At 44.2% G+C, this 13,835-nt stretch overlaps 1 protein-coding gene across 6 annotated transcripts in view; it reads right to left on the bottom strand.

Moving 5' to 3' along the window:
• The window catches only part of P4HA3 (prolyl 4-hydroxylase subunit alpha 3), a 72,312-nt gene that overhangs the window by 35,624 nt on the left and 22,853 nt on the right, over window positions 1–13,835 (bottom strand). For all 6 annotated transcript variants that reach the window (XR_237556.5, XM_024975047.2, NM_001001598.2 and 3 more), the window contains 3 exon segments: window positions 5,642–5,706; window positions 3,146–3,305; window positions 2,103–2,165 (listed from right to left, as the gene is read on the bottom strand). Coding sequence is in view for 5 of the 6 variants with exons in the window: in XM_024975047.2 (XP_024830815.1) it covers window positions 2,103–2,165; window positions 3,146–3,305; window positions 5,642–5,706 (288 nt within the window). In the remaining variant the exon portion in view is untranslated.

Consider the following 13,835-nt stretch of genomic DNA (forward strand, 5'->3'; position numbering starts at 1 on the left):
TAGGATTGTTGTTATTCACAGTCTAGGGATAAGGAAGCCAAGTCTCAGAGAGACTGAGTAGTTTACGAAAGGTCACATAACTCCAATCCAGGACTGGAGCTGAGCCAATGCTGACTACAAAGACCCTGCTGGTAACCACTGTATGGCACTCTTGCACACTACCTGTGGTATCATAGCACAATGGGGTGGAAGGACTTAAACAACAGATTGAAAAGAGAATTGGATCAGTGTGCTGTGAGGCTCCAGAGCAGGGCATCGATTGTGAGCTTGGTGGAGGGCAGGGAAATCTTCCCTCTGTAAACCTTCCACTGCTTTGTACTGGGACTGATCTTATATCCAGTCTGAGTAGAAAATCACTAACCTGATTTCAACTCAATCCTCTACTTCTTAAAGATTATTTTCCCCCTATAATATTATTCTTATATTCTCCACAAAACTTATCTCTTGTCTTCAGAAATGTTTATGATGGTCTTAACCCTAATCTGAAGATGAAAGAACTGGGAATAAGCTAGCACTTCCTAGGTCCCACAGTCCCTTCCTGGAGTCCTATACTTGCTTTCTAGGATTGAACAATAAAAACATACTGTATGAAATTTCACAGAGAGAGATCCCCTCACCTGACTTCATCAGGTCCTGCTGACAGCCCTGTGAGGAGGTGCAGAGCAAGAAAACAAGCTCAGAGAACTGTGATTTGTGCTGAGGCCACATGTTAAGTGGCAGAATCTGAATCAGGCCAACTGACTCCAAATCCAAACGCATGCCATTCCACTGTGTATCAGAGGCTTAAAATCCAAACACAGACACACTCTTGCATTTGCCACTTAAAACTGCTGGACTCCTGCATCTGTGCTACCCTTACCATGGTAACCAGGCCTCTGTAATCAGGGAGTCAGCTGCAGAAGACACTAGGGGGATAAAGAACAGAGAGATTGTGGCCCCTGGACGTCCTGTTCTTTGGTTGATATCCAAAGACATCAACTGCCTATGACTTCACAGATTGTGACCTCCCATGCCAGCTTGAGTCATCAACCAGAGATGCACTAGCTGCTGATCCAAGCCATGTGCCCTGCCCGGAGAGCTGACGTCAGCCATCCCTCTGCCTGATCAGAATGTTCAGAATGACCACAAGAGGCCAGACACCACTGGCAGTGGCAGCTTTACAGTTTTGCAGAAAGTGAAAACCGAGCCATGTGAAAAAAGCCACGTTGGGACTGCCAGCAGTAAGACTATAGAGTGCTGGCCTCTGTTCTTTCTTGGCTGCACTGTGGAGACCAGATACAGGACTAAGGAAAGAGGGGATGCTAGGGTGGGGGTATCTGCTACTCTAATGAGCCCGAAACCAGGCCCTCATCTTAGGGTGTAATGTAGAGCATGTATATTTAACGTTATAATACACCTCTTATGCTTTAAATGACAGATGACTGATACTATGACTTGTCCAAAGAGAAGGAGGCAAAACCACATAATCTGACAGGAAAAGGATAGGTGAGATAATAAAGACCAGGTCAGGTCAGAAGCTAGGAGAAGAGGCCAATTTACTGTTTTAAGGGGGTGTAATGTAGAGTTAACTGAAGACTATAAGGAGAAAAGGAAGAAAATTTTCATTACATATGAGAGAGCCACACTTATTGAATTTCTCTGAAGGCATCTCTGTTCTTCCTTCTCATAATCTCAGCTGCTTCATTTCTCTCCTCTCTTACCCTCACAGCTCCACGACCTCATCTATAGGTCCATGCTTTTCAACAGCAAGTAGTCTTATGGGACCTCAAAGAAAGAGAACCACATCCCCTTCCAGTGTTGTTCAGGTCCCAGGATCTCCTGGCCTTCATGTAAGGCCACTTCCCATCCTAATCACAGCTAACAACAAGGTCACAGTTAGGTCTACATAACGTCAGTTCTTTGAGGGCAGGAGCTGACATGTATTTTTTTATTCCTCCTATGGTGCCTAATGAGAGTGCTATATGAAATTTACAAACATCCTGGAGATTTTTCTGCTGTGAATATCACATAAAATCAGTATCTTATATTGCTTTGAAAACCATAAAATAAAAGAGAGAGAAATAATCATTAAGTAACCCCGGTCCCTCCAGAGGAAGACTCACATAGATCATAAATGTTGCGACCCGGTTCCCAGAGTTCATTCTGTACAGTGGGCTGCTTGGTGACTGAGACAAAAATAGAACACATCATTATTTTATGCATAAGGCATCAGAGTGACAACCAGAAGGTACCAGTATTCCACCACAATACAGGGAGGAGAAAAATGGGGGAGTCACAGATGGGAGAGAGCTTGAGCTATAACTGGTCACGTATGTGCCTGTCTTTGCTGGCAGTTACTCAATATATTTTTTTTTCCTTTTACCAATTTATTAGATACACATATAAGTGAATTGTATACTAATCAAACTAAATTGCTTGTTAGTAGTGAAAGGCTTCCCTGATAGTTCAACTGGTAAAGAATCCGCCTGCAATGCAGGAGACCTCAGTTCGATTCCTAGGTCAGGAAGAGCTGCTGGAGAAGGGATAGGCTACCCATTCCAGTATTCTTGGGCTTCCTTTGTGGCTCAGCTGGTAAGGAATCACCTACAATGTGGGAGATCTGGGTTCGATCCCTGTGTTGGGAAGATCCTCTGGAGAAGGGAAAGGCTACCCACTCCAGTCTTCTGACCTGGTGAATTCCATGGACTGTATAGTCCATGGGTTTGCAAAGAGTCAGACACAACTGAGTGACTTTCACTTTCACTCCTCAGTGAAAAGACTGGTGGTTCATTGTATCTTCAGGTTGTTAGAGAAATAATATATAAAATGTTACAGATAATTATTCTGTAAACATGCCAAGTCCTAAGACTGGAATTCCTAATTATTTGCCAAAGAGACATATTCTTTTGTTACAGAAGAGTTTAACTGATATAATTTACATGTCATAAAATCCAGTCATTGTAAGAGTGTTTTTCAATGAGTTTTAGTAAAAAGATGAGTCAGCAGCTATCAGCTTGAAACTAAGACTTTCAGATCTACCTAGAACATGAACCTTTGTTCCAAGATTTCAGTGTCCCCTGAGGGCCCTATTAGAGCTCTGCCTCAGAGAAATAAATAATACCCCCTTTCCCTACCCCCAGGAGATGGTCACTGACCCCATAGTTACCGTAGCATGGTCAAAGTGAGGCTCATAGTGCCCTCCAATTCCATAGTTCACCACCTGGAGATACTCTGCGTAGGGAGGCTGGACATCAAGGCCCGTGAGGGCAGCAATGCGATGGTCAAGGGTCACCAGCACTGGGTCAACAGTGTCCTTCAGCCAGGCACTAAAACACACCACAAGTTGAAGCATTAGTGATCTGATGCCAGAAATGACTAACTGTGAATGATCAAATGATGTCATCTGCCAGAAGGAAGGCAGGCAGGGAGGACAGGAAATGCATTAATCTATCAAACAGAGGTGATAATATCTATTACAGAGACATGATCATGACAGATGATGCTTATGAAAATGCTTTGTAGGCTGTATGCTGGTGATTGCTGTAAAACGCAGAAAAATCTCTGTTCTTCTGCTCTACTCCAAGACAAACCATGATAGGTCAAAGGCCAAAGAGCAAAGTTCAGTCTTTTTTCCTGAATGTCTTATTGAGGTTCTGATAAAGTGGAGGATTTGGGATCAGAATGTAGGTCCCTGGGAAGTAAGGAAGCAAACCAGTGAGTCTCCTAGGGAGATGATGAGGGCTCTTAAGGGAAGTACCCTGGCACATCTGGGTCTATAAATGATGGATTAATTTGTTTATTCCTTTATATAGAGTGCATGCATAGTGCTATGCTGTGGGTGCTGTGGTTTACAAAGGTACTCAAGACAAAGCTTCTGTGTTCAAAGAGCTCATTAGAAGAGACACACAAATATACACAAATACAACGAGTATAAATTGAAGTAGAAAAATGAGAACCAGCCTTTAAAGTCCTCAGGAGCACAGAGGAAGGAGATGTTAATTTTGACTGGCATGGCAGTAAGATGGACATGTAGGCCAAATTTTGAAGGGTGCATAAAATTTCAATAGATAGAAAAAACATAGGGGTATTTCAGGCTGAAGAAACAGCGTAAGTGCAGATGTGGTGGGGTGACATAATATATATCAATGTGAAAGCGTCTGGTCTATGAGAGAAGTGACAGGAAATTAGGCTAGAAGAGCAGGCTCGGGGCATGTTGTGTAAGCTGAGGACCCTGGGTTCAGGGATCTGGTCTTGGTGGAAAACAAAGAGTCAGTGGAGGTTTCTGTGCAGGAAACAAATTTAGTGATTAGGAGTTCACTGGTGACCTTTGAGGGACAAGTTCTAGTGAAGCTGTGAAGACAGAAAGTGAAAGGTTAGTCACTCAGTCGTATCTGACCCTGGACTGTAGCCTGTCAGGCTCCCCTGTCCATGGGATTTCCCAGGCAAGAATACTGGAGTGGGTAGCCATTTCCTCCTCCATGGGATCACTCAGTCACTCAGTCGTATCTGACCCTGGACTGTAGCCCATCAGGCTCCCCTGTCCATGGGATTTCCCAGGCAAGAATACTGGAGTGGGTAGCTATTTACTCCTCCATGGGATCTTTCCCACCCAGGAATTGAACCCTGGTCTCCCACACTGTAAGCAGATTCTTTACCATCTGAGCCACTGGGGAAGCCCTGTGAGGACAGAAACAAAATTCAAAATGAATGCAATGTGGTGGCTGGGGATGGGGGTGGTGAATGAGGGGAGGCAATGAGGGTCTCAGTCTCTTTACCTGAAAAGTAAGGAGAATACCACCTCCTTCCCCTGAAAGCAGAACAGAAAGTTGAATTTTCCCCTTGACACCACAACGTCAGAAAGATTAGCAAAGCAATGAAGCTGAAGTTATACGGATTTTTCAAAACTTAGAAAATAACTTCCTAATGTAAAAGGTCCCAAACTTAGAAAATAACTTCCTAATGTAAACCAGACCAAGTAAGTTAAGCCAAAGCATTCTGAATCAAAGCTTTCATCACTCACTTCACTTCCCAGACTACAAAAACCATCCACCCAGCCTGAGGTCTGGCCTCTCCCCAAGGATGTCCTCGCTGTCTCCCATGGCTCCGGTGGGGACCCTCCTCTTACTGTATCATCCATACTGTCCTTGTAGCGCAAACCAGGGGCTGCAGTGGGGCTGATTAGGGATGGAGGGGAGGGAATGCAGCTGGATCTTCCCCTCTAGAGAAGCCACCAGATCCAGAGATTCTGGCCCTCCCTCTTGCCTGAGTGGTGGCAAGTCATGCTTTGCATATGAATCAGAAGGTGGAACTAGAATTCTGTAAAGTCAAATTTTGAAGAGACTTTCTGGAAAAGCAATCCTGTTTAGGAGCACAACTACATACTTAATTTTTGGTCTAGGGCTTAGGAGCTTTTTCAACTCTTTCCCTAATGGTCTCCTAGTTAAGTATTCAGACCATGTAACAGCCTGTGAAAGGCCCTTGGGTGAGGGGAGTGGATATTGCTCCCTCTCAGCAAGAATGCACAGATATAAACCTGAACTATATAGGTTCTCCGGTGGAATCTCTGATGGCATCTGAATGACTGCTGCTGACCTTTAGTCATCTGTGCCAGGGTGGCCAGCAGGTGTGACCAGAGTCCCTGCCAAGGAAGGACCCCTCTTACCTCTTGCTGATGCGGTACTCCACTGGTAACTGCTTTTCACCTGACGCCACCACGGATCTCTGTAACTGGTGTGAAGGATTTAAGAGAAAGTCCAAGTGGTTACCATGCAAAGGGAAGGACTCTCATTTGCATAGACATGCCCCTCTCTTAGCATAAGCCTAACAATCACCAGTTTCTCCTTATAAAGGATATTTTGCACTCGCTACTAATTTAGTGATAGCTATTGATCTTGAAAAAAATAATAAGTGACATAAAAACTCAAAGTTGACAATAAACTTGAGCTTCATATCTGGTAAATACTTATGGTAAATACTAAATGTTCAAAAAAGTCTGTTGGAACTAAAATAAAAGTGATTTTTAATCCCTTTTGCATCTGCAAGACTGTAAGTTTTGTAAGAACAAGGGCTGTTTCTTTTTTTTTTTAATATTTATTTATTTGGCTGTGTCGGGTCTTAGTTGAGGCATGTGGGATCTTTCATTGCAGCACACAGATTCTCTAGTTGTGGCACATGGGTTTATTGCTTCATGGCATGTGGGATCATCTCAGTTCCCCAGCCAGAGATGGAACCCATGTCCCCTGCATTGCAGGGAGGATTCTTAACCACTGGACCACCCAGGAAGTCCCTAAGGGTTATTTCTTATTCATCTTTATATCCCAGTGTCTGGGTCAGCTAAGCTTTGACTTTAGTGTTTGTCAAATTAAATGACAAAGACAGGACACTCTGTACCCTCAGAGGCAGCCTGCTCCTTCTGAACAATTCAGATAAAATCCCTTCCTTACAGAGAATCAAAATCTGTTTTGCTTGCAGCTGCCTTTGTTATGGGGAAAAAACAACCAAACAGGTCTGAAGTCACTAATTCAACTGAACGTCTCTATTTTGTTCTGAATGTTCGGATAGGAATTTTAAGTTATTTTTAAATAAAGTAGCCTCTAATTGCAAAAATACTGTACAAAGGACAGAAAGAGAAACAATATCTACATGAGGATGTCTGCTCCTGCATCCGACGCCAAAATGTCAGCTCCATGAGGGCAAGCGCTTGGCCCTTTTTCAGTGCTGTATCCCGAGGGTGCAGAATAGGCCAGGCAGGGAGTAGGTGCTAAATATTGGTGAAATGCATCCAGGAGTGAATGAACCAGAGTCTTGAGCCTAACGACACAGTCCTGGCACTTCACGTGCAGTCAGAGTAGAGCATGGAGCAACGAAGGGCACCCTTTCCTTTCTCAGAGGCTTCAACAATAATACTGTTCCTGCTGCTAAACCAGGTAGAGAAACTTGGAAAAGGCTCTTCCCTTCCCTAGACCCGTTTCCTCAGCTATAAAATGCAGCTTGTGAACAACACACTCCTGGACGCCTTCTCAGCCTCTCTCTCTACAATTCTGGGATGCAGAGAATCGGTAAGTGACTGATACTGTATCTGTGTGGTCCTCTGTCTAGCTCCTCTCCCGAGCGTTCATAGTGAAGAGAGAGTCCCTGCTGCTCTTCTGGGGCAATATCAATGGTTTAAAAACAAATCCTACAGAATCTCCACTCCACTCTGCCAGCCCCCTCCCTTCCAGAGCCACACTGCATTTCCACAATTATTTGTGTAAATTATCTGTATACTGCATTATACACTCTGCATAACAGTTATTTACTGTGCATCCACAGTCATTCATTTGAGGGGACAAATACTTACTGGTTGTTCTCTGACTAAGCACTGTGCAGGATAACCATAAGTCATTCAGTGGGGCCCTTCTGGAAAAGTACAGGGTTACAGAAGAACAACCAGCCATTCTTACGAAGGACAGGAAGGCTTCCCAGGATGCCCAAAAGACAACTGGAATCACACAGGTGAAAAGAGGCCGAGGGAAGAGTGCTTCAGGCAGAGAGGAGTGTGTGGGAAGGCCAGTGAGAGCACTGCCTGTTCATGGAGGCACAAGTTGTTTAGCGTTTCTGGGGTGTCAGGGTAAGGCAGCATGCTGCAGAAAGGGTGGCAGTAGCCAGCCCAAGGGGCTCTGTAATCATTTGAGAGCAAAAGGGACCCATTAAAGAGTTTAAGCAAGGGCCTGACTCAGTGGAAAGTGACCGGTTGCAGACTGCTCTAGCTGCAACAGGCATAATACAGGGCCATGCATTTCAAGGACAACATATGATCCCTGCTAGCCTACAGTCTGGTTGAGGGAGATAAGGGACTAACTCGTGAAACTGTGAGCAATTCCAGACAACACGTAAATGGCAGGATAAATGAAAGTACCAAACGACTGGAGACAAAAACTCTTGAGTTCAGAGGAGGAAGGTTATTGTAGGTGGCCCCAAAAAGTGCTCTGGAAAAAATGTTCCTGCTGAAAGAATCTGTGAAAGTGGGCCAAAGCGGTAAGGGCTAGGAAGCCAAAAGAGGTGTCCAGTTTCAACTCAGTCTTCAAGAATGGGCAGAATGCAGATGGGGGAGGAATGATGAGAGAGCAGAGAAATTATTTTTTGAGAAACAGACAGTGAACAGGAGCAGAGAAATTCAACACAAGCCACTGAGGTGGCTTGGTTCCCGTGGGGCAGCCACTACCACACACACCCAGGACTTGTTCCTGGGTAAGCCAAAGGCGAGACAGGGACCAGCAATCCTGGCAAGACACTTCTGGGGGAAAGGAGTGTGGCAAGGTCTGTGCGTGCCAGACAGATGACCTGGCCACGGGGGATTAAATGAACATCTCCAAGTGGGCTGCCTGTCCCGTTACCACAGCAACAGAGTTGTCCTGAGGAAAAGGGAGCTTCAGGCCAAACGCTGCCGCTGGCTCACTGAGAAGCCAAAGATATTGAAAACGTATCGTTCCAATTCACGGGGAGCTTAATGGCTTCAAAAACTTTCTGTACAAAGATCCCAGATTCGTCTGAAGGGCTTTTAGATGGAATTATTTTGCTATTCTTCTCCTCCAATTCCTATCTGCTGCCAAAGTCTCCCTCAAAATCTGCAGGCCTGATCAGGGCGCTCTCCAATTTCAAATTGTCCCACTGCTTCCCCTGGCTTTTGGGATAAAATCCAAACTCCCCAGCGTGGTACTTCTGGAGCTCCTAATTGTGTCTCACCTTGCATCTCCCATCACCTCCCACACCCACCCCTGCCCACTTCAGCCCCTAGCTTCCCCCTACTCTCTGAACACACCACACAGCAGGCCTGTGCACAGACTGCCTGTCTTCCTGGAATATTCTTTGTCACCTTTCACTCAGATGAATCTCACATCCACGGGGAAGCCTCTGTTTTTCTCCTCCCTCTGCCTCTATCTGCTCTTCATCTGACTACCTTTCCCTTGGAGGAAGGTTCTCATTTTTATGCTGCTGTATATGCTGCACACCAATACTTATTACAGGATGTATCACAGTGCATTGTAAATATCTCTTTCCCCTTCTTCAGGAAGCTCTGAAATCAGAGGGAGCAATACTTAACCTCCGTGTAGCAGCCCAGAACCCAGTACAGCATCTAGCACACAGCACACTCTGTTCTAGTGATGAATGACGGTCTGGCTGCCAGGGCAAACAACACACTGTGAAGGCCATGACGTCTGCTTTGACACAGGGATTCTGCAACTGTCTTATGTGCCATTTGAAAAGAGGCAATATACTTAAATAGCAGTGAGGTCAACTGCATGACCTTTCTAAATATTTGCCACACTTCCTGGATTTTAAATAACTTATTGGAATTCTGTCACCTCCACTAGCTTTGTTCATAGTGATGCTTCCTAAGGCCCACTTGACTTCGCACTCCAGGATGACTGGTTCTAGGTGAGTGATCATACCATCATGGTTATCCAGGTCATTAAGATCTTTTTGTATAGTTCTTCTGTGTATTCGTGTCACCTCTTCTTAATATCTTCTACTTCTGTAAGGTCCATACTGTTTCTGTCCTTTATTGTGCCCATCTTTGCCTGAAATGTGCCTTTGGTATCTCTAATTTTCTTGAAGAGATCTCTAGTCTTTCCCATTCTATTGTTTTCTTCTATTTCCTTGCATTGTTCACTTAAGGCTTTCTTATCTCTCCTTGATATTCTTTGAAACTCTGCATTCAGATGGATAAATCTTTCCCTTTCTCCTTTGCCTTTCTCTTCTCTTTTCTCAGCTATTTGTAAGGCCTCCTTAGACAACCATTTTGCCTTTGCATTTCTTGGGGATGGTTCTGGTCACCACCTTCTGTACAATGTCCCGAACCTCTGTCCATAGTGCTTCAGGCACTCTATCAGATCTGATCCCTCGAATCTTTTTGTCACTTCACTGTATAATCAGAAGAGATTTCATTTAGGTCATACCTGAATGGCCTAGTGGTTTTCCCTACTTTTTTCAATTCAAGTCTGAATTTCTCAATAAGGAACTGATGATCTGAGTCATAGTCAGCTCCAGGTCTTGTTTTTGCTGACTGTGTAGAGCTTCTCCATCTTTGGCTACAAAGAATATAATCAATCTGATTTTCAGTACTGACCATTTGGTGATGTCTATGTGTACAGTCATTTCTTGTATTGTTGGAAGAGGGTGTTTGCTGTGACCAGTGTGTTCTCTTGGCAAACTGTTAGCCTCTGCCCTGCTTCATTTGTACCCCATGGCCAAACTTGCCTATTACTCCAGGTATCTCTTGACTTCCTACTTCTGCATTCCAGCACCCTATGAGGAAAAGGACATCTTTTTTTGGTGTTTGTTCTAGAAAGTCTTGTTGGTCTTTATAGAACTGTTCAGCTTCTTTGGCATTAATGGTTGGGGCATAGACTTGGATTACTGTGATGCTGAATGGTTTGCCTTGGAAATGAACTGAGATCATTCTGTCATTTTTGAGACTACACCCCAAGTACTGCATTTTGAACTCTTTTGTTGACTATGAGGGTTATTCCATTTCTTCTAAGGGATTCTTGACCACAGTCATAGATATAATGGTCATCTGAATTAAATTCACCCATTCCTGTCCATTTTAGTTCCCTGATTCGGAAAATGTTGCTGTTGACTCTTGCCATCTCCTGTTTGACCACTTCCAGTTTACCTTGATTCATGGATCTAACATTCCAGGTTCCTATGCAATACTGTTGTTTATAGCATCAGACTTTACTTTCACCATCACACACATCCACAACTGGGTATCGTTTTTTGCTTTGACTCAGGCTCTTCATTCTTTCTGGAACTACTTCTCCACTCTTCTCCAGTAGCATATTGGACACCTACCGACCTGGGGCGTTCATCTTTCAGTGTCATACCTTTTTGTTTTTTCATACATTCATGAGTTCTCAAGGCAAGAATGCTGAAGTGGTTTGCCATTCCCTTCTCCAATGGACAACATCTTATCAGAATTATGACCCATCCATCTTGGGTGGCCCTGCACAGCATGGCTCATAGTTTCATTGAGTGCTGCACTTAATATGCCAGCAAATTTGGAAAACTCAGCAGTGCCCACAGGACTGGAAAATGTCAGTTTTCATTCCAACCTTAAAGAAGGGCAATGCCAAAAAATGTTCAAACTACCACACAATTGTGCAAATCCTTCAAACTAGGCTTCAACAGTATGTGAACCAAGAACTTCCAGATATACAAGTCTGGATTTAGAAAAGGCAGAGGAACCACAGATCAAATTGCCAACATTCGTTGGATCATAGAAAAAGCAAGAGAATTCCAGAAAAGCATCTATTTCTGCTTCATTGACTATGCTAAAGCCTTTGACTGTGTGGATCACAACAAACTGCGGAGAATTCTTAAAGAGATGGGAATACCAGACCATCTTACCTGCATCCTGAGAAACCTGTATGCCGGTCAAGAAGCAACAGTTAGAACTGGACATGGAACAACAGACTGGTTCCAAATAGGGAAAGGAGTATGTCAAAGCTATATATTGTCACCTTGCTTATTTAAATTATATATGGAGTATATCAAGTGAAATGTTGGGCCACATGAATCACAAGCTGGAATCAAGATTGCTGGAAGAAATAACAATAACCTCAGATATGCAGATGATACCATCCTAATGGCAGAAAGCAAAGGGAACTAAAACGCCTTTTGATGAAGGTGAAAGAGGAGGCTGAAAAAAAATGCCTTAAAACTCAACATTCAAAAACTAAGATCATGACAAATAGATGGGGAAACAATGGAAACAGTGACAGACTTTAATTTTGGGCTCCAAAATCACTGCAGATGGTGACTGCAGCCATGAAATTAAAAGATGCTTGCTCCTTGGAAGTAAAGCTATGACAAACCTAGACATCATATTAAAAAGCAGAGACATTACTTTGCCAACAAAGGTCTGTCTAGTCAAAGCTATGATTTTTCCAGTAGTCATTAATGGATGTGAGAGTTGATCATAAAGAAGGCTGGAAAGTGAAAGTGAAAGTCACTCAGTTGTGTCCAGCTCTTTGCGACCCCATGGACTATACAGTCCACAGAATTCTCCAGGTCAGAATACTGGACTGGGTAAGCGCCGAAGAATTGATGCTTTTGAACTGTGGTGTTGGAGAAGACTCTTGAGAGTCCCCTGGACTGCAAGGAGATCAAACCAGTCAATTCTAAAGGAAATCAGTCCTGAATATTCACTGGAAGGACTGATGCTGAAGCTGAAGCTCCAATACTTTGGCCACGTGATGTGAAGAGCCAACCCACTGGTGAAGACTCTGATGCTGGGAACGATTGAGGGCAGGAGGAGAAAGAGTTGACAGAGGATGAGATGGCTGGATGGCATCACCTACACAATGGACATGAATTTGAGCAAACTCCAGGAATTAGTTAAGGGCAGGAAAGCCTGGTGTGCTGCAGTCCATGGGATCTCAAAGAGTTGGACACAACTGAGGGACTGAATAACAACAATACTTTCTGGAGGACTAACTCCCCTCCCCATCAACATAAAGCTTGGCACAGTGGCTGCAGAGCCTTCTCCATGGAAGAATGAGATATACCCACCAAGCTGACTGCAGTGTTGGCTACATGTCTTGCTTTAAGCAGGGAAATGTGGATGGAAGTAATGCCTGGTGCTTCCAAGCAGAAGCTATAAAAGCCAGCTAGTAGTTTGCCATCTTTGTGTTTTTCCTCTCCCATGAGATGGCAATGTTCCAAACAGAGGCTGCTCTGTTGGGCTGGGTCTGAGAGTAAGGACAACATGGGGCAGAGCAGCAACCAGCACAAGACAGACATATAACGTGAGGACCAAGCCAGCCTCTACTGCTGTTGTCCTCCCTGAGATTTGGGGGCTGCTTGTTACTGTTAGAGGAAACCCTAACTGTAACTGCCTATTCTGTAGGCACCATTTGTGTGAGTTCTTTTATAATAGGAGGTTCTGATAAGGAACGCGGAACTAACAAGACACTACCAATAGGAAGAATTTGGGAAAATTCATCTCACATGGAGATGCCACATGTCCTACCACCTCCCAGAATCCTTCTTGCTGGAATCCATCTTGGCTGAGCAATGTGTGCACCACCAGGAAGGACCCTGAGTCAGAATGATTGCCCAGAGGCAAGCTGGAAACTAATCCCATCACAAAAAATAACAAGACTGCGAGCCACACGGCAGAGCAGTCCTCCTGGGCTCCCTTACCTTCCTGCTCTCCGCTCAAGCACCTTTTCTCAGTAAAGTTTCTTGCTTTGTCAGCATGTGTATCTCCTTGGACAATTCATTACCGAGTGTTAGGCCAGAGCCCACTTTCAGGCCCTGAAGGGGGTCCCTCCACTTCCGGCAACATTACCAAATAAATATAACAGCCTAAGTTAACTGATACATAAAGGCGAATAGCAGAGCAGCAATCAGTGTACCTCTGGGTTCCAATTCTGGGCCAAGCCATATATGTGACCCGAGGTCTCTTTCCCTCTCCGGGCCTCGGATTTCTTTTTAACAAAATAATGACGTTTAACTAAATAATCTTCACACTCTTTTTCTGTGCTAGGAAATCTCGCCTTTCCCCTGTCATTTGACCCCTTTTCTTCCTTTTTCTTTCTGTTTTTGGCCACACCAAACAGCTTGTGGGATCTTAGTTCCCCAACTAGGAGTCAAACCCAGGCCCCAGGCAGGCATTGAGAGCGCTGAGTCTTAACCACTGAAACACCAGAGAATTCTCCCACCCTTTTTTTCCTTCTATCACTTTTATGGAATGATTGGGGATGGGGGGCTTCCTTTAATTTTTTTAGATTAAATTTACATACAGTGATATACATAGATCTCAAGAGTACCATTTGCTGAGTTTTCACAAACATACAACCATGTACTCC

The sequence above is a fragment of the Bos taurus genome, chromosome 15, assembly GCF_002263795.3.
Source record: "Bos taurus isolate L1 Dominette 01449 registration number 42190680 breed Hereford chromosome 15, ARS-UCD2.0, whole genome shotgun sequence".
Classification (NCBI taxonomy): Eukaryota; Metazoa; Chordata; class Mammalia; order Artiodactyla; family Bovidae; genus Bos; species Bos taurus.